Source organism: Saccopteryx leptura, chromosome 2 (genome assembly GCF_036850995.1).
Source record: "Saccopteryx leptura isolate mSacLep1 chromosome 2, mSacLep1_pri_phased_curated, whole genome shotgun sequence".
Taxonomy (NCBI): domain Eukaryota; kingdom Metazoa; phylum Chordata; class Mammalia; order Chiroptera; family Emballonuridae; genus Saccopteryx; species Saccopteryx leptura.
The window spans coordinates 236,829,695-236,853,910 of NC_089504.1; the positions used below are offsets into that span (position 1 = coordinate 236,829,695).

General features: G+C 48.5%; 2 protein-coding genes across 5 annotated transcripts in view; one reads left to right on the plus strand and one right to left on the minus strand.

Moving 5' to 3' along the window:
- Positions 1-61: 61 nt before the first annotated feature.
- On the minus strand, positions 62-20,706 carry KCTD10 (potassium channel tetramerization domain containing 10). 2 transcript variants are annotated; one of them, XM_066370703.1, is made up of 7 exons: positions 20,615-20,706; positions 17,128-17,341; positions 7,700-7,869; positions 4,684-4,770; positions 4,337-4,389; positions 3,197-3,392; positions 62-2,404 (listed from the first exon to the last, which is right to left on the minus strand). In XM_066370703.1, exons 1-7 carry the CDS (start codon positions 20,615-20,617, stop codon positions 2,180-2,182), a joined length of 948 nt encoding a protein of 315 aa, XP_066226800.1. In that variant the 5' UTR covers positions 20,618-20,706; the 3' UTR covers positions 62-2,179. The 2 variants fall into 2 exon arrangements, with proteins under 2 accessions (XP_066226800.1, XP_066226799.1); XM_066370702.1 differs by having other exon boundaries at positions 4,684-4,773.
- A 52-nt stretch (positions 20,707-20,758) lies between these two features.
- Positions 20,759-24,216, plus strand: part of UBE3B (ubiquitin protein ligase E3B) — a 53,762-nt gene continuing 50,304 nt past the window's right edge. Inside the window, exon 1 of one of the 3 annotated variants that reach the window (XM_066370704.1) lies at positions 20,759-21,148. In XM_066370704.1, coding sequence (XP_066226801.1) covers positions 20,842-21,148 — 307 coding nt within the window. In that variant the 5' untranslated portion in view covers positions 20,759-20,841. The remainder of the gene's footprint in view (positions 21,149-24,216) is intronic. The other 2 variants (XM_066370705.1, XM_066370706.1) reach the window with 2 other exon arrangements.

Here is a 24,216-nt window from a genome sequence, read left to right on the forward strand (position 1 = left end):
TTTTTTTTTTAAATTGTAAGCTATTGCAATGTAATAAAATTTTACTCTTTTACCAAGTCTCAGGCCAGTGATTTGTGTGGCTGATTCTTATGTGTCAAGACTGACTGTTGTTTGCCTTTAGGCCTAGCAGAAGAAAAATGAGTTTCTTATAGAATACATTTGGTAAAAACTGGACCAGCCAAACTGTCCTGTCAGCCCACAACTGGGTGCAGCTAGCAGGCTCACTAACCTGGAATGTTTCAGGGACCTGTCATAGCCCGGGAAAGCAATGACTCAAAACTATCAGTGTCAAACTGGAGGAAAAGAAAGTAGAGAGGCTGTCAGAAACATTGGATCATAAGGTGTTGAAGCCCAAATGAGTCAGGCTGTTCCACAAATGTACTCTTCCCGTAAACATTTTTTAAAAAGAAACAATACATTTGATGGCTTTTCCATTCCTACAGCAAACATCTGAACGGACATTCAATTTAACTTTCTAAAAAAGTTGAAACTAAGTAGAAACATCTTTAAGCCCCACCCCCTTCCTTAGCACTTAATAAAATGGTCTCGTAGGAAAGTTTCCCGCACAGTAGTTTAAAAAGCATCTACCCAATACTTGATTTCTGGGTTCAGTCACGATTGTTTTGAAGGTTTATTGGAGGCTTTGCTGCTGGATACAAAATGAAGGCAGACAACTATCTCAAGTTGGGCAGTACGTACAAAGTCTGTAAAAACCATTTCAAAATATAAACTCGTTTTTTGGAATACACTGAGTCAGAGGCTGCCCATGTTAATACCTTTGGTATAAAACAGTAACATTTCCCTTGAAAAATGGACAAAACCCATCCATTACCTTACACACATGCACATCACCTTGTAACTACTCTACCTAGTCTAGTCTCAACCACCCACATTAGTCACAACTCACTTCCGCCCCTTGACAGGCACAGAGGAGGTAGGTAACCAAGAATGTCCATCCTGCACGAGCACCAGCGCCCACGAGCACACATCCTCATCAACAGTCGCACACGTCCCTTAAACAACACGAACACGGACACTAACAGAAAGGCTCTGGACGTCCTCTCACTGCTCACTGATGGCCACTCTGTAGTCAGAGGCAAAGACACCAAGGGGGTCTCCAGGCGATGGCTACGTTTACAGCAGGCAAACTGGCCCGAGACTGCTGGTGAGTGGTGGTCCTCCATGGAGCCGAGCTGGGAGGGCAGAGTCTGGGGCCACACTGAATTTCTAAGCAAAGAGCAGGGCACCTACTACTTGCGGTGGTAAGCCCAGCTTAACAGGAAAGGAGGCCAAGGGGGAAGGACTGGATCCCACAGTGTGTGAGCTATAGCCCTAACCAGCCAGACAGCCTTCCTGGAATGCAGCGGCCAATGAGGAGGGCGACTGGGAGAGGCGGGAATCAGGAAAGCCAGGAACAGAGCTGAGCACTCACGACCAGGGACAGCTCTGCCCTCAGCCAGACATGTGGGGCCCCAACAAGCACCAGACAACAGACCAGCCAAGGAAGCAGCAGGCTTGCCTCCTCAACAGAGCTAGGCAACCAGAGTGACACAAGGAACGACGACTTAGAGGCACAGAATGCCCCAGGCCCTGTCTCCACTGCTACAAGCTGTGATTCTTTACCAATAAGCTCTCGGCATGAAATCCCGTTGCAGAATGGAAATCTAGCCAAGCTATGTCTGCAAACTGCCCCCTGCAGTGCACGAGGACCGGAGCCAGAGTGCTGGGCTGCAACATGGAGCCTGAAGACACCCCCGGTGGCCACCAGCAGCAGGATCCCTCTCAGAGCTGTCAAACTGAACCCCGAACAAAGGCAACGCCAACCAAGAAACTCAATAGGTCGTCCACATCCATATAAATAAATACTGCATACGAAATTTCTCGCGTACACGTCATACCCATTCATACTTTTCCTTTGAGAACCCAGCAAGCCTGGCTCTAAGGCTGCAGAGATTCTCACAGAAAGCAGAGCCCTTGACACAGCTTATCAGCAACAGGGAGCATACACCCGGGTAAAAATCAATTCACCTTGTCGAGAAATATCAAAATAATCATCTGGCTTGTTACAAAAGTATCTCTGGACTCCGGGGGGGAGTGGAAGGTGCCTGGGAGCCTGCACAGGATCTGAGTGTGGAGCAGGGAGGAGGAGGCCAGGGGGTGGCTCGGGCCGCCTCCCTGCTCACTGGTGGAGGTGGGCGCGGTCGTCCGGCCGCTTGATGTGGATCCGCCGCACGCGCTCGATCCGCTCCCGCTCCCGCTCCTCGTCTTCGTCCAGGTGGTGGGAGCGCCCGGCCGCCCCACCTGTGGCCTCCAGGAGCGCATTGTCAGGTCCCCGGCCATCCTGGGCCTCATACAGCAGAATATTCAGGGTCTCCTCATAAATCCGGGCTTCTGGGAACTCCACCTGCGCCCCCACAAAATACAGGAGGTAAGTTAACATCACACAGTCTACCACCTCTACCGCCATCTAGAAACCTTTAGGCTCACTCAGGCTTCTGGGACTCCGTCTGAGGCCAAGGAGAGCAAGTGAACAGAAGAGCGAATGGAGTAGTTAACCTACCGGGGGACTAGGTCGTAACAGCACCTCGCAGCATGGATGAGCTTTGTGAAATGGCACAGAGACAGGAGTCGAGGGAGAGGTCAAATATATATATAGGTTTGGAGCAGATGATGTAAGAATGGATTCAGTCTGGATCAGTCAGGGAGTCGTGTGCTTGGAAGGAAGCCAGTAAGAGTGGGCGCTACGGAGTGCCGAGCAGGCCCTGTGAGGGTGGAGGACTGCTCTGGGTCAGTGTGTAGGAGGAAGACGGACAGATGGAAGTAGTAGGTCATGACTAGAAAGCCAAGGTCTTGAACACAGCACTGTTCCTCTGATGATCCAGACGGGACGGGACCATGCTGGAGGGAACGTGCTGTGTGGAGGGCAAGGGTGCGCCAAGGCAGTGTCGGGTCACTAGGGATGGAGACAGTGCTGGCAGCGGGCGACACACAGGTTTAAGGATATGTTTGAACCAACATTATGGCGAAGGAATTCAGATGCAGTGTGACTGCCTCTGCTTGCCGAGCATCACCAAAGGAAAGCCATTCTGATTCTCTAGACCTACATTTGGACTTACCAGGGCCCAAAAGATGACAGAAGCTGCATAGGTACAAATGTCAGACTAGCTGCTCAGAACCGTCCGCTCAAAGCCCTTACCTTGGTCTGTTTCTTCTCAGTGGCATACACGATGGAGGTACAACAGACTTCAGCAATCTTGCGGCCCTGACCATAAAAGGACCAGCAGCAGATTTCGTCCCCAATAACATCCTTTATGAACAGGACCCTTCCGTTAAAGCGCAGAGACAGCTTATCAAACAGTTCAATGTTTTTCAACATATTGTCGTCAGAATTGCTGCAAAAGAGCATTTGATAAGGTGGTCACAAACTGGTAATAACTGCCACCACTAGCTGTTTCTCCACATTTTGGGCCCATTTTCTCCACTCTGCCATCTTAACCTCACAATAATCCCATGAGAAAGGCACCCCAGTACCCACTGCTCAGAGAAGGAAAATGAGAGTTGGAGAAATTAGGTAACTGCCCAAGGTCAAAAATGAATAAATGGCAGAGCCAAACCCAGAAAAGACAGCTCTAGCCACTCAGCCTGTGCTTCTAACCAGCGTGCTACAGTGACCGCTCGGCCGTGCTCCTAACCGGTGTGCTAGAGTGGCCACCCTGCTGTGCTCCTAACCAGTGTGCTAGAGTGGCCACTCTCTGCGCTCCTAACTGGTGTGATAGAGTGGCCACTTGGCTATGCTGTGCAACAGCTAGAGAATGAATGCGAACAACACAGACCTGCTTCTCTTATGTGCCTTGACAGGACAAGCCTGGGCCTTCGAACCGGCAACCTCAACATTCCAGGTCGACAGTTTATCTACTGTGCCACCACAGGCCAGGCTACACAATTCCATTTATAGGAAATGTCCAGAGTAGGCAAATCCATAGAGACAGAAAGCAAAGCAAAATAGTAGTTGCCTAGGGCCAGGGAAAGGGGGAGTTGAGAGGGAAATGGGTGACTGCTCATGTGTATAGGTTTCTTCCAGAGGGGATGAAAATGTTCAAAACTCAGCTGGTGGCTTTACAACTTTGTAAATATACTAAAAACTGCTGAATTATATACTTTAACAGGTGAAGTATAGCTCCTAGCTATCATCTCTCTTTCTTTCCGTCTACCTATGTGGGCATCCTCGAGGTGCAGGAGAGCCACCCTCATCTGAAAGAACAAGAGGAGCTCGCCTGGCTGGTGTGAGTGGAGGCCTTCCAGCAAGTACACATGGCTCTTCTGGCTGCCGCCTTACCTGGTATATGAGTATTTGTTGTTACTTCTGTTGTAAAGCAACTTCACGGCTGGCTGTGGGTTGTTTTAAAAAAGGAAGAAGAGGGTTAGTTGGAGTGCAGATGCAATAAACCACTAGATTCCCACAGGTGGGAAGCAGAGAGTATTGCTTGCTGGCTGTGTGGGGGCCTGAGGAGCAGACGGTGTGACCCAATAGCAAGGGACACAAGATGAGCCAGGTTCCCAATCTTAACCCCTCCTCAGGTCTTTCTCGGGCAATTACACAAGTTTTCATTTCAAAACTTATTCAGAAGAACCTCTAACATCTCTGATAACAAAAAGAATGCCACAAGGGTGCCTCCAACATACCTTATTTGAAGTCGCTATAAGTTTCTGTTCTTCTTTGGATGAGGTGATAACAGGAACTTTGCAGAAAGGCTCATAAGCATCTTTGTTCTGCTGGAACAAAACACGCTCTCAGCCTAGGAGGCCTGCCCAGCACCAGGTTCTTGAAGCTGGCCTGCCAGGCGAAGGCAAGCTCTGGCGAGGGCAGATGGGCAGTCGTGGGTGGGAAGAGAGGAGGATTCTTACCACCAGTGAGTTAGGACGGGGGTACGACCAGGAGCCGAGTTCTCCGATAAGTCTGCTCTTTGGCCAGGGCTGTTGTTATATGCCAGGCGCTCAGTAAATACTAACAACGATGACACATTTCCACAGCCCAGGGAGCCATTCAAAAATAAACCCTAAACATGGTAGATGAAATATGATTGCACCAAAGCTCCTAAAACCCCATGGCCATGACTGCAGAGGAATAAAAAAAAAAAAGTATAAGCTCATAAGAAAAAAAGGATGAAAGCAGTGAGGTCAGCAGACAAAAAATATAAACAAAATTTGAGGCTGGAGAACAGATCACATCTGAGTGATAACCCAGGGGGACTCAGCAGATGGGAAAGAGTCCCAAGGATTTTCAAAGAGCAGCTCTCAAGGCAGGTGGGCACAGGGTGAAGCTGGTGGGCACAGGGCACAAGGAGAGGCTTGCTCGCCAGGCCGCGGAAGCACTGGAGTGGCCCCCAGATAGATACCCTTCCCCAGCCTGGCAAAAGAATGGGTCATTTTCCTGGAGTGGTTTGTACGGGGCCAGGCCGAGCTGCTATTCTGAAAACAGGAGGACTAAGAGTCTACACATGCAATGTTAAACCACCTCCACCCCAAGCAGCTCCTCCCCCTACTCAGATCTCAGAAGGCGGCCAGCCAGGCTCAGCCCCTCGGGGCAAGAGTGGAGGATTCCTCTACCGGGAACTGACCTGTCCAAAAAGAGGCTTCTGGCCCCAACACTGGGTGTTCCCACTGGGAAAGTCAGCCTATCATTCGCCACTGAAGCCTACTGGACAACACGGACCACCCACACGCAGACAGCTTTTCAGAGCCTTACTCTTAAATTTCAACTGCCCAAGGATCATCAGATTACATGGGAGAGCCTCTCTTACACATGAGACCAAACAAAGAGGGGAAAAGTAAGAAAAGGAGTCAGAAGATGAAGGCGGCAGAAAGGAAACTTCAGATAACCAGCATCATCAGCCAGATGTGAGCCGCCGTCGCAGCCCATGAAACAGGACCAGCCCACTCTGTAAGAAAGAGCACTCCGAGAACAAGGGAGGGCTCTTGAAGTTAGAAATATGATAACAGAAGGAGAAAATTTCAATGAAAGGGTTGAAAAATAGAACTAAAGGAAAAATTTAAAAAACTTCAGAGAAAGTAGAACAGGGAGATGAAAGCGATAGAAACTGGCAGGAGGTCCTCTTAGAAGTTTAACCTCAGACTAATGGAAACCACAGAGCGGAAACCCAAAGGGCATATCTCCACGACAAAGATGAAGCAGAGATTCCCTGATGTGTCTGAACCCACAGACAGGAGACGGACTTTTCTGAGAATTTAGGGCTGAATTATGGATATGTACTTTAGAAAAACAGGCAAACAAAACAATGAAGCAATTGCCCATTCTGGGAAACTGAAAAGTTAAGTGACAAAGAAAATAGTCATTGTATGCCCTGTGGCTCAACTGCTGACAATATAGACATCCTAGTGTAATATTTGAATACCTATTCCAAAACTGTGATAATCTCCGTGGGGAGACCAGGAGAAAAACATGTGTAAGTTTGCTAATGGTTGGAAATGGCCGGAGTGCATGAGCTAAATTTAAATTTTTTATAGTAATCCCACAGAGAATGTTGACAACGGAAATGTCAATAAATAGCAGTATAATAAATATGAAAGCAAATCCCTGCTGAAGGAATGAGAAGTGAAAGGCAGAAACTGTGGGAGCGCCTGAGTAGCCATTTTATCCATCATTAAGAGGCTGCCTCGGGGGTGGGGGATAACAGGGTGAGGGCCTAGACTGGTATTCTGGACATGAACCCTGCAAGAGTGTGTGACTTTTTAAATGATGTACGGGAATTACTTTAATGAACATAAAAATGAAAGAAAAATACTAAAGGCTACACAATATTTTGTTAGATGTACAGCAAGTTCACAGACTCTCAGGGCAGAGGTGGTTATTGGAAACAGTTCCTTGAGGAGCTAGGCATTATGGGTACTGCTCCAGTGGATGGCCCGACACGTGGCTTCGGAGAGGCCCAAATAACAGCTTCAAGTATACAGATCCAATTCCTGTGATGACCCAAAGGGACTCATGATTCTCTGCCATGCTGGAACTTTGACATACATGACCACTGGCTATGTCTAGACAGGGGTCTCAAACTCAACTCAGCACGTGGGCTGCAGAGCAAGATCACAGCCGTTTGGCGGGCCGCACTAGGTCTACAAAAGGCAACTGTTACGCAACACTTTTCTCACTGCAGTTGAAAACAAAAAAAAAATCAGTACAAAATTGTTCGGCGGGCCGCGAGTTTGAGACCTCTGGTCTAGAAGCATTTTGGTTTTATAGGGATTTTGCTGTCATTAGACTTGACCCCGATGTTCCTGCCCCAAACCCAGCTGAGGATGGAGGGGTGTCAGTGTCTGCAGAGGTTATGCTAGGCTCCTAAAGGTAACTCATGGGGTAAGAATAAGTCCCAAGATGCATCCAAAAAACTGATGAAGTATTACAACCCCTGGCTCAGTACTAAAGGGTTTCAAATTCAATGTATATGTGAGTTGACCCAACACCATGGAGACTGAAAGAAGTCAGAAAGTAGTTAGGTGGCCTAAACATTACAGAAAAGCCTCTCAGGGGTCACTCTGACCAAAGGGGAGAGGCTCCAGAATTAATAAATCCCATCAACTCTCACAAGAGGTCAGTGAGGTAGGAAATGCCCCATGTTGCTGGGGTGTGGTGGGGGCAGGTGGGTCTGGGCCTCCCCCCATGGGAAGAAAGGGTGATGCCTACTTGCAGGGAGGCCTGGCACTCTTCCACCAGGCCCTGGACCAGGTAGTACTTGGCTTCTGCCAGCAGCTCCTCGATCTCCCGGCGGCTCTCGGGCAAGGGGACGGCGCCGTCACGAAGGTAGTTGAGTATCGTACCAAAGTGCTTCCCGCAGCGGTCGATGAGGATCCAGCCTGCAGTGGGAGAAGGAGGAAGGTAAGGGCTGATTACGTGGGTGCTCCTCTCTTGGAAGGCACTGAGGAGAGCCGGGGTGTCTCCTGGGTCCCTCCGCCTCCCAGGGAAGGCAGGACCACAGAGTCACCAGCGAAGGGCTGACTAGGCCCTGCCTGAGCAGCACCATCACAGCCTCCAGACCCTCAAGGCTGGAAACAGCTACACCCCGGATGCATCTGGTGTCAGGTTCTTGTGCCAGGGCCCTTGATGTCCTGCGGGTGAGCCCACACATACCAGCACCACCACTGGAAACTGTGGAAATTTCATCCCTAGCTTCCACACTCGCACTTATTGGCTAGCGACAGCCATCAATGTGACAAGACCCTGCCCTCAAGCGGTTCACTCTCCACGGGGAAACGGAAATGGCTCTTGTTGAGACAGAGCAATGCCCCAGATGGGCAGAGCATCGCCCCCTGGTGGGTATGCCGGATGGATCCCAGTTGGGCGCATGCGGGAGTCTGTCTGCCTCCCCATTTCCATCTTCGGAAAAATACAAAAAAAAAAAAAAAAGAAAAGAAAAGAAAAAAAAAAAGGCAGGGCCACCGGAACTTGCTTTTATTTAAAATCCCTGTGGACTGGAACCAGGCACTGAAAAATTCTCAGGGAGAGGGCCAGGCAGAAATGTGCGTCTGGGTTGCATGAGCCTCTGATGTTCTAAGCAGAGTCCAAAATGCAGGTTTTTGTGAAATCTGACTTTTAAAGAATTGGTAAACTATGTCCTGGCCGGTTGGCTCAGTGGTAGAGCATCGGCCCAGCGTGTGGAAGTTCCTCCCGGGTTTGATTCTTGGCGAAGACACACAGGAGAAGAGCCCATCTGCTTCTCCACCCCTCCCCTTCTCCTTTCTCTCTGTCTCTCTCTTCCCCTCCCACAGCCAAGGCTCCATTGGAGCAAAGTTGGCCCAGGCGCACAGGATGGTTCCATGGCCTCCGCCTCAGGGGCTAGAATGGCTCAGGTTGCAGCGGGGCAACGCCCCAGAGGGGCCAAGCATTGCTCCCTGGTGGGCATGTTGGGTGGATCCTGGTCAGGTGCATGCGGGAGTCTGTCTGTCTGCTGGCCCCCCACACTTTGGAAAAAAAAAAAAAAAGGTAAATGAATTATTAAAAAAACCCTGCCATCAGGCCCTGGCTGGTTGGCTCAGTGGTAGAGCGTCGGCCTGACGTGCAGGAGTCCCAGGTTCGATTCCCGGCCAGGACACACAGGAGAAGTGCCCATCTGCTTCTCCACCCCTCCCCCTCTCCTTCCTCTCTGTCTCTCTCTTCCCCTCCCGCAGTCAAGGCTCCATTGGAGCAAAGTTGGCCTGGGCGCTGAGGATGGCTCTATGGCCTCTGCCTCAGGTGCTAGAATGGCTCTGGTTACAACAGAGCAACGCCCCAGATGAGCAGAGCATCGCCCCCTGGTGGGCGTGCCGGGTGGATCCCAGTCGGGCGCATGCGGGAGTCTGTCTGACTGCCTCCCCATTTCCAACTTCAGAAAAAAAAAAACAACCCTGCCATTAATCAACTATAGGGTAAACACACACACCTGCAGACTGTTCTAGGTCTGCATGACCCTGATCTAGTGCTTGTCTTCCAACAGCCGACATGGCATGGGAAGACAGTGTTACCCTCCCAGCAATCCTCCTGAGCGAGGCTCATCCCCTGAATTTCCTCAGGTGAACCCAGAGGCTCAGAGAAGTTTGGGGCATCCCCCCAAGTTGGGGAGGCAGAACTAGACCATAAAGAAGAAACTTAGGAAAACTACTTTCACAGGAATTGAGAGGACAAGCAGAACTTCAGTCTTTAAAGAAATGGCCACTATCCTCAACCCAGCGGCTCGGGGAGGAATCCGTCAGCACTGGGTCTTTGACGCATGGACAACTCAGCTGCTTGCAGAGAGCGAGGCCCCTGAAATCAATTACTCAAGTGATTTCAATTACTCCAGACTGTCACAGTTTCCATAAACAGGCGGACCATGACACTGGGCTCAAGCTCAAGAATGTCGTCAGGAAATGCTTGTGGCGAAGGAATCATACTTTGGACAAATAAGGGCAAAGGAGCCAGGCGCAATCTCCATGAGGTTTCAATTAGCATTCTGACTTGAAAGAGTTTTAGATGCTTTCAAAGCAGGAATCTCTCCCTTTGAAACAGCCTGGCACGTAGAAAAGCAAATGGAGTGCAAGCCCACAGGGCGTCTTTCCTGCGGCCACCGAGCATGCGGGCCACGGAAAGCTGGACAGGTCGGGGCAGTCTGGGGTCCGGCGGTCCCTTGGACAAGGCTGGAGAGAACAGGCCAGGTGCAGACCAGAGGCTCTGGGACGGTTTGGGAGGAGCGGCACAGCACAGGGGTAAGAGCGTGGGCCGGTGATGGAAACCCAGCTCTGCGTACTTGCTGGATGACGTGTTTCACTTAACCTCCCACTCCAGCAGCTTCCTCTCCTGGAACGGTGCCTGGCGGGGCTGGCACAGAGGTACAAGGGCAGTATGCACGGGAACCACATGGCACAAGGCTGAGTCTATTGGCAGCACTTAAAATAGGTCTCTGACGGTAAGCCCTTTGCACGTTTCATCATCACTACTTGAGGACAAAGCAGCAGCAGCAGCCAGAGGGGGCATGTTCCGCCCCCTGGGAGGGAGTGTGTGGCTTTCAGGGGACCTGGCAGGCTTCTCTCAGGGTCAGAGGGCCTGAGCCACTGGGCTGGCCCTCTCGCGGCCCCACCAGCATACTATGTAGTCCTCTTTCCTTTCCCTCCCCCTTCATACAGGAGCTTCTACTGAGCTCTCCTCTCCTTACTAAGGTGTCTATAGGCCATATTTTTGCGGTTCCCAAACATGCCTGATCATAAGTCACCTGAGGCACTTGTCACAAATTCAAATTCCAGGAAGCTGCCTCATTCCCAAATCAGAATCCCTGGGGCAGGATTTCCAAGCCTCAGCACTACTGACACTGTGGGCTGGGCAATTCTTGACTATGAAGAAACTGTCCTGCGTGTATTAGGCGATTCACCAACATCCCTGGCCTACACCAGAGGCCAGTAGCACCTCTACTCCCAATCTGTGACAACCAGAAATGTCTCTGGACAATGCCAAATGTCCTCCGGGATCCAATTCCCTGGTTGAATGCCACCATGGCAGACAGGAGACCAAAGCAGGGGGAGAAAAAACGACGTAAAAACTGAGGCACCAAAAGATACCATTAAAAAATCTACAACAACAGAAAGCTAACAAGTCAGACTTACGTTGTTTATATTTACAACATAAAACCATAAAAGATTAAAATCTAAAATACACACTTCTTTCTACAGAGCAAAAAGGGAAATGGGAAATTGTGTAAGTAAGATGTAATCGGGCAGTGAAATACAAATAAATAAAAAGATGCTCAACCCACTAGAAATTAGGAAATGTTAATTAAAACAACAGAGTACCATATCATAACCATCAAATTGGCAAGAATAAAAAGGTTTGACATTGCCCAGTGACGGCAAAAATTCAGACCTCTGTGGGGAATGGAACTTGACACAACTGTTAATATCTAATTGAACTGAAGGTGCTATCCCCAGTTCCTCTCTTGGGAATAAACTCTAGGACAGAGCTCCCAACGGTGTATAAGATCTTTATGCTGCAGCCCCTGGGGCAGCTGGGTAGGGTCTGGGGAGTTCAGAGGCCCTTCATTTACCAAAGTAAAAATATGATTTTCTGGGGCTGCCCTGGTGTGACAAAGGCTGCCTAGGAAACTCACACGTGCCAGGGGGACTGTTCAAGAATGATATTCCACCTGACCAGGCAGTGGCACAGTGGATAGAGCGTCGGACTGGGATGCGGAGGACCCAGGTTCGAGACCCCAAGGTCACCAGCTTGAGCGAGGGCTCATCTGGTTTGAGCAAAAGCTCACCAGCTTGGACCCAAGGTCACTGGCTCGAGCAAGGGGTTACTCGGTCTGCTGAAGGCTCACGGTCAAGGCACATATGAGAAAAGCAATCAATGAACAACTAAGGTGTCGCAACGAAAAACTGATGATTGATGCTTCTCATCTCTCTCTGTTCCTGTCTGTCCTTATCTATCCCTCTCTCTGACTCTGTCTCTGTAAAAAAACAAACAAACAAAAACGATTCCTAACTGTGGATACGAACAATCTAAATAGCCATCAATAGAATATGAATCCAAGAACTGCAATATATCCCAAGAATAGCACACTCTGGGTCAGGGACCTGTTTGACCTAGAACTACTGTATGTATCATGGCTTGATCTCACCAGCCCAACACTAAGTAGAGCAAAAGCAAAAAGGCTACAAACAATGTAACACTATTTACATGTTTAAAAACACACCAACACTGGGAAACATAGCATACCTACCAAATACACAGAAACAAATAGAGAGGAAAGAAACATGCCCCAATGAAAAAACAGGAGAAAACCCCAGAAAAAGAACTAAATGAGATGGTGGCAAACAATCTACCAGGTACAGAGTTCAAAACAATGGTTATAAGAATGCTCAAGAAACTTAGGGGGAGAATGAAGGAACTCAGTGACAGAAAATTTCAACAAGCAGATATTAAGCATGAAAAAAAAACCCCATAGAAATCATAAAAAAAGAACAAGTCAGAAAGTAAGCACACAATATCTGAAGTGAAGAAGAATACATACATGAGAAGGACACAACAGATTAGATGAAACAGAGTTATCAAATCAGCAATTTAGAAGACAAAGTAGCAGAAAACACCCAATCAGAGCAGCAAAAATAAAAAAGAATTTTAAATGACACATTAGATCACATGGATTTAACTGATATTTTCGGAGCATTTCACCCCAAAGCAGAAGAATATATATTCTTTTCAAGTGAACATGGAACATTTTCCAAGACAGACCACATGTTAGGCCACAAAAAAAGTCACAACAAATTTAAGAAGACTGAAATCACAGCAAGTATTTTCTCTGACTATAATGGCATGAAAACAGAAATCAATTTCAAGAAACACACAAATACATGGAAGCTAGATAACATGTTCCTAAACAGGAATGGTTTAATAATGAGATCAAGGAAGAAATCAAAAGATACCTTAAAACAAATGAAAATGAAAACACAACCCCAAATCTGTGGGACACAGGGAAAGTGGTCCTAAGAGGGAAATTTGTAGCAATACAGGCCTACCTCTAGAAACAAGAAAAATCTCAAATAAACAATCTAGCCTTATGCGTAAAGGAACCAGAAAAAGAAAACAAATGAAGCCCAAAGTGAGTAGGAGGAAGAAGATAATAAAGATCAGAATGGAAATATGAAAGCAAGGGGTGATTCTCTGAAAAGATAGCATCGCTTCTCAGCCTTTTGGATAAGATCATGTGTGAAACAATAAACAAGACTGATAAACCTTTAACCAGACTCATCAAGAAAAACAGCGAGGACCCAAATAAAATCAGAAATGAAAGAGGAGAAGTAACGACTGACACCACAGAAATACAAAGAATTATAAGAAAATACTATGAATAACTATATGCCAACAAATTGGACAATGGGAGAAATGGATTAATTCCTAGAAACATACACTCTTCCAAGACTGAGTCAAGAAGAAATGGAAAATGTGTGCAGACAGGAAAAGACAAACACCATATGATTTTACTTATATATGGAATCTAAAGAACTAAAGAATAGTCAAGAAAACTGTCATAACTATGAATGGCGCCAGGCAGGTACTTGAAATCAAAATATTGAGTGGAACACTTTGTATTGTATATGATTGTCTAACCATTACGCCGTATATCTGAAACTAATACAAAATAATGTTAACTATAAACTGTAATTAAAAACCCTGGCCGGTTGGCTCAGTGGTAGAGTGTCGGCCTGGCGTGCGGGAGTCCCAGGTTCAATTCCCGGCCAGGGCACACAGGAGACGCGCCCATCTGCTTCTCCACCCCTCCCCCTCTCCTTCCTCTCTGTCTCTCTCTTCCCCTCCTGCAGCCAAGGCTCCATTGGAGCAAAGATGGCCCGGGCGCTGAGGATGGCTCCATGGCCTCTGCCTCAGGCGCTAGATTGGCTCTGGTTGCAACAGAGCAACGCCCCAGATGGGCAGAGCATCACCCCCTGGTGGGCGTGCCGGGTGGATCCCGGTCGGGCGCATGTGGGAGTCTGTCTGACTGCCTCCCCGTTTCCAACTTCAGAAAAATACAAAAAACAAAACAAAAAACAAACAAAAAAAACTGTAATTAAAAAATAAAGTATAAAGTAACCAATAAAAGTATCAAAATAGTTATTTAAAAGAACACACCAATGATACATTGTTTAGGGACAGGAACAGTTGCAGTAAAAGTAAATCGTGGAAAGATCCACACAGTGGTTCTCAGCCCTGGCTCCACATGAGAACCCCCGGAGAGCTCTTAGAAGTCCAAGGGCCCCACTACACCCTGTCCAAGTTCATCTGGCTCTCTGAGGGAATACAGAGGCATCAGGATTTAGCTTTGAGGGTGACTCACTGTGCCACCAACGTTGAAATCTACCAGAGACCTCGAAGTTGGGCCAGCGGTTACCTCTGGAAAGAAGAGTGTTAAACAGAAAAGGTAAAGAGAGGCTCCATGAGTCCAGGGAACGTTTTATTCCTTGTCTGAGCAGGGCACAGGGCAGTTTGTTACAGTACCCACAATTTCAAAGCTCTCAATGTATTGATATTTCAGAATTTTACAAAAGGTAGGAGGCTGGAAGATTTCAGGGGAAACCCCCTAGGTACTGCAGTTTTCTCTTATTACTCTAATGTCCCTACTGCTTTTCTAGGGAATGTGTGTACAGAAGATGAATGACTCTCTTCTTTTCAGAAACATACTCCCTCATTCCAGAAACATTAGCAAGAGCCCAGAAACCACTTTAGGGGGGAAGTACTGCACTAAGCAACAAGGATGACACAGGCAACCGTGTAAAACAACGGCAATGTTGAGGGCTCAGGTAAAAATTCTAGAACTGTAAGAGCTGAACCTTTCTGTGAAGGAGTCTCGCAAAGGCCCGCTCACTGCCATAGTGTCCTCGGCTTCTCAAGAAAGCCACCCCTATGGGGATGCTGTGGGACTGCAGCTCACTCATTCCTCAAGGCCAAGGTGACCCATTCTCCCTTCCACGCTGCTAAGACCTGCTTCTCCCAGCATTGTGCAGGGATCTTGCCAATCTGTGGACCCAACAGGGTTCTCAAAGCAACAGGTCAGGCTGTGCTGTAGACTCGCCAACAGGATGCCGTGCCGGGCACAGCACAGGCTGGGGGACCAGATCGCCAATGGGATACTGTGCCGGGCACAGCGCAGGCTGGGTGACCAGATTGCCAACGGGACACCATGCCAGGCACAGTGCAGGCTGGGGGACTAGAATATAGCCTGTCGGCCAGGCCCTCACTCCATACCCAAAGGGCTTCAGCATGAAGCCACTGGTTGAGCCCTAAGGCTGCCACACTACAGCGACCTGGATGGGTGCTGGGACTCCATCAAACCACAGAGAGCAGGTGATGAGAGCCATAAGTCCTGGGTTAACATGAGAGTGGGCCTCTCACTTATCAAATCGTAACCATATGGCACCCACTCCTCAAAGGGTTAAGGTGAGGCATCAGTGTGGTAACACCCCTAAAATGCCACATTGTGAGCTTCTCCTGAGGGCATGGAGCGGCTGGCTCTGGAGCGAAATGAACACAGCTGAGTTCTGGAGTGTCAGAGGCAGCCCCGCCCGCCCGGAGGTGCTGGGTCCCCAGGAAGCAAGGGGCAAGGACATCGTCCAGTACCCTGTACCCCTGCCATGCACCTTGCACCTCGGGGACGGGGAGCTCAAGGGCTGTCTCTTTTGGGACAAGTGTTAGGCCACTAAGGCAAAGGCTTTCAAGAAGCCGAGGCTTCCTCTTTGCTTTTGAAGCGACTCAGCTTTTCCTGCGCCCTGCTGGAGACCAGGGACCGAGGAGGGCGGAAGAAAAGCCACAACAATCCTGGGTTCTCAGATAAGGTCTGCTTCCTCCTGCAGCTGGGGTGCCATTGTCTTGATTTCTAAAAACACTCTGGGCAATGCTGGGTGTGGCATGGCCAGGGAGATCCTCCCACTCATGAAGAACTCGTTTTTTGTTTTTTTTTTTCCGAAGATGGGGGCAGTTCTGGAAAGCCAAGTTCTCAGGACGCCCAGGGAAGCAGAACAGCAGCCTGCAGCCGGGCCTTCTCCGGGACGTGGAGGGTGGCACTCCACAGTGACAGCCCATGCTTCGGCCCCTTCGGATCGCAGAATGTACTGTGTACACCAGGCTTAGAACCCCCAATCTCACCCTCTGTGTCAAAACACGCCCACCTTGTCAGGAAACACGGTCAGGAAGGAAGGGGCACCAGCACAGAGGCCCGCCTCAGGACCAGGGAAGCCGGGCTGTGGTCTGGCCTGGTCTCAAGCAATCTCAGGCCCAAGGAATGTAGGACAGGGCCATCTGTAAACCTCCTTGGACCTGCCCCCTGAACCCAGACAGGTAAGGATGTTCCCGCTTTGTCAGGTGCTCTTTGTTCCAGGTGGGTAGGAAGTAGTTATGGTAAGATGACTTTAAACAATCCTTTGCCTTTTAGTAACATGACTTTCCACAAGATAAAACAAAAGTAATGAATATACATAGATTGAATACTTAGTACGTCTTCATTGCACCACAAGGTGGGCATCACTGTGCCCATTTCACCAGATAGGGAAAATGAGATCTCAACAAGTTACACAACTTGATTAGGACCGCCCCGCCAGCTATGAAACAGGGAGCTGTGACTCAATTCCAGGTCTTTGGGTCTTTGTCAGGACCCCATCCTAGGAGGACAAGTGACTGAAGAAAATGCTTATGACTCATACTTGCGTTATACTCTAACATCTGAGACTCATCACTGCAAGAACAGGAAGGGAACCAACCAAATAGGGTAGCTAGTCCACCCTCCATTTTACAGAGCTGAAGCCTGGCACGGGAGAGTGCCTTTCTCAAAGTCACACAGCAAATGAGTAAGTTCACACAGCAAATCAACAACTAACTCAAGACTGTGAGTCCCTGTCTGTCCAGCTGTCCCCTACTCACTTTCAGGTCTCAGCTTAAATGTCACTTCTTCCACGAAGCCCTCCTGACCACACAGCCCAGACTAGATCCAGTCTCCCTACACACCATGATAACACTGAGCACAACAGGAGATCTGCAGCTATGTGGACAACTGTGCATTTTACAGTGGCCTTCTGGCACTCGACCATAGCATGCTCCCAATGCCTTGAAGGTGGGCTTACCTTCACTGTCGGTGAGCACCTCCATACGCCCACTGAACATGGCTTTCAGCATGGTGTCCTGCTTGGTCAGCGTCTGCATGGTGGTGTAGTAGAGGGCGCCGCCCACATTCAGTTTCACATACTTGGAGCTAGGGCTCGTGCCCTTGAAGGAAGTGGTGCGGGTAGCAGCCGCTGGCACCGCTGAGCTCACCACACTTTCTCCTGACATCTCTTCCTGCCAGGGAGAAGACACACGGTCACCAGGGTCATGGCACCAGGCTTGGTTTACTTCTTAAAGCCACTGGGCTGCATCTGGCCTCCAGATAAAGTTTGCTTAGACCAAGTGTCTACTGCATTTAAAACAAACTTTACTCGCAACACTGACATGACAGCTCAGGAGAGTTCACAGAAAAAGTATGGATTTCTGGCTTCTCTTAAAATCAGAAGCCAACTTGGCCAGCAGGGCAACAATTGATAGGAATTTGAGTATTGACTGCCCCCTGGGAAGGGCATGTATTCCCTAATCTGCCCTAAACTCCACCCAGATGGCCTCATACACTGACTTCACCTGCTGACCCTGGAGGGACAACTTTGCCACAAACTCCCGGGTTAGGAGGGCCATGCACACTGAACAGCTAGACGTGCCACCTCTCAGCTGAATTACAGATGAAATAAGCTTTTCTGAAGGTGAGTAGGATCCCAACTACCACTCCTAATACTTCCTATAGAAGAAAAGTGTTCCTAAAGACTAAAAAACTATATGAAAACTCTTGGAAGCAAGTTATTGCAAAATTAAAAACTTCCTGTACTAGCACTGCTCCAAACAGCAGGATCTGATAACAGTCTCTGTGGCAACGCTGCCAGCTCTCACATACATATGAGAGAAATGAACGCTGTGTCTAGATTTAAGCTGGCGCAGGAAAGGAGACCAGTACCTGGCACAAGTGTACTCAAAGAAAACATTTCTTGAATAGGTAGACTAGCTGGAGAAGATGCCTAAGAGTGGGCAGAATCTCTCCTGAATCTGCGCATATCACCGAGAAAGCGAGCCACAGCTCAGACACTCAGTTGGTGATGGAGGTGGCTTGGTGACGGGAGGCGTGGAAGGACGTGGGCCAGTCCTGCCTGGCCTTGAGCCCATGATTTTATCCATGGTCATGCTTACTATGTATAGAGCTATGACATATAAATTGAGAAAGGAGGGCCACAGCTGCTTCTTCAGAAAGTACAAAAAAGCTCTGAAAAGATGAGAAGCAAAGTGTGGCTGTGGGCTTGGGTTTGGAAGCAGACCTGAACTTAAGTCCCCAGCCTTGCCATTTACCAGCTGTGGGAACCTGGGTGAGTCATCTGTCTGAGTTTAGTCTGGTCTTTATGTCTTTCAGGTGGGGACAACAGCGGGGCCTGCCTCCCGGGTCTGCTATGAAGGATACCCTCTGCATGGTCCCTGGCTCAGGGCAAATACTCAAATGTGAAACACTCAAACGATGACTGTTTGGGAATGCTCCCAAAGTCTCAGATTACCTTCTCTTTGGAGGCTGGTCCCAGCTCTATTGACATGCGACTGAATTACTAAGAGATAAAGGCAGAAACCATCCTGATCTAGAGGGAGACTCCAGACTAGACAAAGAAAGCTCTGAGCCTTTCCGGAGCCCACTCTCCCAAAGGTCGGTCACCTCAACACTAGGAGAGGCTCCAGGAAACTCTTTGTTCATGGGATAATAGAAGTGGCTTATGGGAATAAAGAGTTTCTAAAAACTTTGAAAACTTGGTGGTGGAGAGGAGAAGGTTTACAGTTGTGGGTTTTTTATTGGGGGAGGGTAGAGTTAGTTAAGAAATTTTGCTCCAAAATGGAAATTCTTTTTTAAGCACCCCCTTCAGACCTCAGAACAAGTAATCAAATTTGGGGAGGGGAAAGGAGGAGCATGGCAGCTCAGAAACCAGAGTTCAAAAACTCTTCGGGTGCTTCTAATGTGTGGCCAGACCTAAGCGACAAAGCTGTTTCTTTTTAACCAGCTAGATCTAAGAGTGGCTGCCCTGAAACACCCTTCCTACCCCCACCCCTCGAACGGAGGGCATTTCTACAACTCAGAAAAGCCTGTGGTTCCCTTTCAACCAAACTAAATTTAATCAGCTACAGAAGTGTATTACAGTTTTGCATCCAAAACCTATAGGACAGCTGCTGCTATTTCCAAGCGTTGGGCCAATTACACTCTTTTCCTGTGTTTAGTACACAAACTAGTGGCCTATTTCTCTCACCAGTCCAGTGAGTAAAATGTTGTCATCAATACCGTTTTTTAAAAGCAAAAAATTAAGAATCAGAGCTATTAAGGTCTTCTGATGTCCTTTTCATTATAAAGCCCAAAACAAGAAATCATTGCTCTAATACAGATTGCGAGGCCCCACCCCAGGCAGATTCAATAGTCTGTGGTAGGACTTGAAAATTTGGCCATTTCTAACAAGTTCCAGCTAAGGCTGCTGGTCTGGGGACCACTGTTTGAGAACTACTGGTTTAATGCCTTCTTCCACTCAGGTGGTCTTTATTGTACACAAAATGGTGCAGATCAAACTAAGATACAGGTTGACTCATTTTTCTTTAGCAGTGTCCTCGGGACTTCCTTAAAAGACTGCACTTCCCAGGAAAGAGATACTGGCAAACAAGTAAAATGAGGATCTAGGGTGAACTTTGCTCATCCCAAGTTCAGGGACAAAGAGCTATTCAAGCAACAGACTCCTGAAGGAACCCAAGCACACAGAAACTTCCCACAGCTAGGAGACTGCACGTGAGACATCTCCAGCTCCTCAGGTGTGGGTACCTCGGGACTCAACGGAAGTGACTAGACAGGTACCCAGGCACCAGTTAAGGCGCTGGCCTCCGTGGCGAAGGTACCCTGGCCTCAGGCCCCTGCATCCTTCCGGGGAGTTCCAAGCACCAAAAGCACACCTGCCGGCCGGCTCCCTCTAATCCTCTCCTACATTCGCCTGTGTGCTCAGACACACCTAGAATAGAAGTCCCTTCTCCACTTTCCCAGAACCCAGCGACTCCAATTACAACTTCCAAAAACCCAAAACTCTCCGACCCAGGGAATCCCACTTCACCCTCTCATAACGTATCTATTCTCCCACACAGCTCCCCAAACCCTAATTTTCCACCCCAAATGCCCGTCTTCAATGACAGCCCTTTGTTCTCTTCACAATCACCAATTCCCATTTCAAACAAGCATTCGATTCAGACACCACCCACCCATACGCCCCAAACACAAATCTACTTCCCAAGTCCAAATGCCCTTTCCTGGATTCCCAACACCCAGGGACCCCCTCCCCAAATTCTCCACTCAATGCCCTTCCCCCACCTCCAGCCTCGCCCCCATCCTATCCCCCAAATGCCTCTTCCCTATCGCGACACTCCCTACCGCACCCCTTCCTATAGACCCCTTCCTTCTCTACTCTGCGTCTGCCCCGTGCTCTCCGCCGCCCGGAGTCCCCAGTCGGTGGGCACCGCCCTCCTTACCATGAAAAGTCGGAGGACGCCGGAGTCTCCCAACCCGGACTGAAAGAGGCAGGAAACACCCAGCTTGCTTAAGCCAGGGGCGGAGGCGGGGCCAAGAGGAAACTTCCGCTGTCTGTACCGCCCTTCCGCTCCGCAGAGGGCGCCTTCCTAAAGGATCCGTTGTACTCCTAAACATTGGCCACGTTCCTTCAGCATGCCGGGTTGGATTGGGTTGCACCTCTTCTCTGATGGATCAGGCATTTATCCCGCTTCTGAATGCTCGGCTTTTTCAGCTTCCAGAGAGGAGGAAAAGATTCACGGAGGTTGTCGTTCCCGGGGCGGAGAAGCTCTACGGAACTGTCATTGACAAGAACTGGATCGTTGTTTCCCGCCGGAGCTTTGAGAAAGAACATCCCGGGGCAAGATGGCGGTGGAGTCTCGGCCGCTGCCCCGGGTCCGGCATAGCTCAGGGGTTTTGGGCTGAGGCGACAGTACCTGCGCGGCTCCGATCCCGAGCGCGGGGGCTTCGAGCGGATAAAGGTCTATGGCCCGCGGGTAGCGAGTGGGAACAGGATTGTGGGTTCACCTGGTGGTGGGGCCGGGACTTTAAGGGAGGTGGCCCTGGGGCCGGGTCCCTGCATCACCTGGTCCAAGGGGCAGGTGCTAGCGGCTTGCCTTGGCGCTTCAGGGTGGCCTCTCTTAGCCTTTACCATCTCTTTTCGTTGCTGGGGCCTTTATAAACGTTTTAACGCTAGGTGAAAAAGATTTCTTACTGTAGTTTTTGTTGCCGAGGATCTTAGGAGTCACTGATACCGTTGTTGGAATCCTGTTTTCTCGCAATGTAACCTTTTGTCACCTATCTGAGCCTCAGTTTCCTCCTCTGTGAAATGGTGTAGCTCGTTTCACAGGCGATGTTGTATAATGCAACTTTTAGTACTGGGCCAGACACTCCGCTGTTATCAGAGGCAGCTGGAGTTAATGAAACCGGTTCGAAATTTGACTGTAACTTAGCCCCATGGCAGCCTTGCAGTCTCAGCTTTTCTTTGCCAGCCTGTGATTGGGGTACTCTCTGGGTCTTGTGTGTTTCACTTACAAATAAATAATTGCTTTGGAGTCAGACCTGCGTTCAAATTCAGGAGCATAGTGACCTGTGACAAGTCCTGTTCCCTCTCTACATTTCATTTTCTCCCTGTGAAGGTGAGATTGATAATAGCCCGCACCTAGGTGGTGGTGATGGTAATTAAACCTGGCTACCCAGCTATTCCTACCAAATAGGGAGAATCCTTTTGGGCTCAGTCAGCAATGGGCATTTATGGCGTTTCACGTTTGGACAATACTCCTTGGATTCTCTTGCTCTTTCACACTTCCCAGTGAAGTTGGCCTTATCCTGAAAAGACTGATTTTGAGCAGATCTCTTGGAAATATTGAAATAAAGGAGAATCTGAGTCCTGTCTCTTCATATTAAAATCTTGGCTCTAACTCTTACTAGTGGTCTAACCTGTCCTATGGGAGATACTAAATCATTTCACAGGGTTGCTTTTCTTATTAGGGGAAGTCACTTAGAAAGGACTTGGCCCATAGTGGGTACGCAGTCAACATGTTTTTCTTTTGTGTTTTGCATGATCTTGATTATCACCAACCTCTTGTTTCCTAATCTTCCCACCTATATCTCTGTTGTTTCCCTAACTGGATTTTTAGCTGCTTAAGGACAATACAGTCAGTGCTATTTGCGTCCAGGTGCTTCTTTAACATCCCATTTAATGCTAACTTTACAGTGTCATGACTAAATTGAGGTATAAGAAGGGTAACTTTTATTTAATCCTTTTAATTTAATCCTTTCAGTAACCCTAGGAAGTAGGTACACTAATATGATAATCCTCAATGTACAGATAAGGAAACTGAGACCTAAAGAGGGTAAGTAACTTGGCCAAGTGAGGTAGAATCAGAACTAAAATGAACCAAGGACTACTTTGTCTGATCCAGAGCCTTTTCTGTTACAGCCTTTTCTTTGATTTTCCATGGCGTTTAGCAGAGTAAGCACCTAATAAATACTTTATGACATGTTTTATTGATGAATTGTAGTAGACAGACTGCAAATAGATGAGGTACATAAGAACGAATTAGGAAAACTGTGGAGTATAGATGATCATATGTTGTAAACAGAAACCAACATATAATATTGCTGAGGGGGTGATAATCACAAGGAAAGGATCTTATCCTGAGAGGCCCCCTGGGAGAAGTAAAAGTTTGAGATATAGCATGTCCTTAAATAATGTTGTTTTGGGCCCTGGCCTGTTGGCTCAGCGGTAGAGCGTCAGCCTGGCGTGCAAGGGTCCCGGGTTCGATTCCCGGCCAGGGCACACAGGAGAAGCGCCCATCTGCTTCTCCACCCCTCCCCCTCTCTGTCTCTCTCTTCCCCTCCCGCAGCCGAGGCTCCATTGGAGCAAAGATGGCCCGGGCGCTGGGGATGGCTCCTTGGCCTCTGCCCCAGGCGCTAGAGTGGCTCTGGTCGTGGCAGAGCGACGCCCTGGAGGGGCAGAGCATCGCCCCCTGGTGGGCAGAGCGTCGCCCCTGGTGGGCTTGCCGCCGGGTGGATCCCGGTCGGGCGCATGCGGGAGTCAGTCTGACTGTCTCTCCCCGTTTCTAGCTTCAGGAAAATAAATAAATAACGTTGTTTTGTTCAACGTCGTTTCATTATAACATTGATGATATGTCGTAGGAACTTAACTCTTGTTTATATCTATCAGCCTATGGTAAATTTTATTTCATTATATGTCATTTTGTCGCAGTTCTAATAACCTATAGACGATGTTAACTGTGGTCTCACGGTTTTTGTACAGCCTCCTCATTCTCCACTGGGATTAGGCTCCCTCTTCTGCGCCTTCTTCCCCTTCCCCATATATGAGGGACTATCTACATTGTAAGCAAAGAGCATACCACTGTGCGCTCGCTGCTTGGGCCCAGCTCTTTTGCAGCTTTCAGGAGCTTGAAGCTGTTACTCAATCTAAACAGGCCTGGGGGTTCATTGCCCACGTGACAGGACTAGCGAATCTTAGTGTACCCCGGGATAAGGGGGAAAAATCTAATGGGTGAGGTATGTAAAGGTCCCAACATTATTTCCTACCCAGAAACCTTAGGGACAAGAGCCTCTGCTGAAGACTTTATTTAAAAAAAAACAACAATGTCAATAAAAATAATATCAGACTTACTGACTGCTCTGTCAGCACTCAGTAGGTACTTGAAGTACATCCTTATTTGGCTCATGCGTGGCCTCTGAGCTGTTTAACAGAGGGAGACAGAAAGGTTCTGAAACATTAGCCAACAGTATGTGGCAGACGTAGGGAGTGCTGCCTCCACATGAGCTTCTTGTGGAAAACTTCGAAAACAGACCAATTAAAGAAATTTCCCACAATACCACTCTCTCAAAACAACTCTTATTTAACATGCTGGAGTATTTTTCACCCAGTTTTGTATCTGTGCGCGTGTATTTTTCTTTTTTTTTTTCTTTTTTTTTTTTTGTATTTTTCTGAAGCTGGAAACGGGGAGAGACAGCCAGACAGACTCCCGCATGCGCCCGACAGGGATCCACCCGGCACGCCCACCAGGGGCGAAGCTCTGCCCAC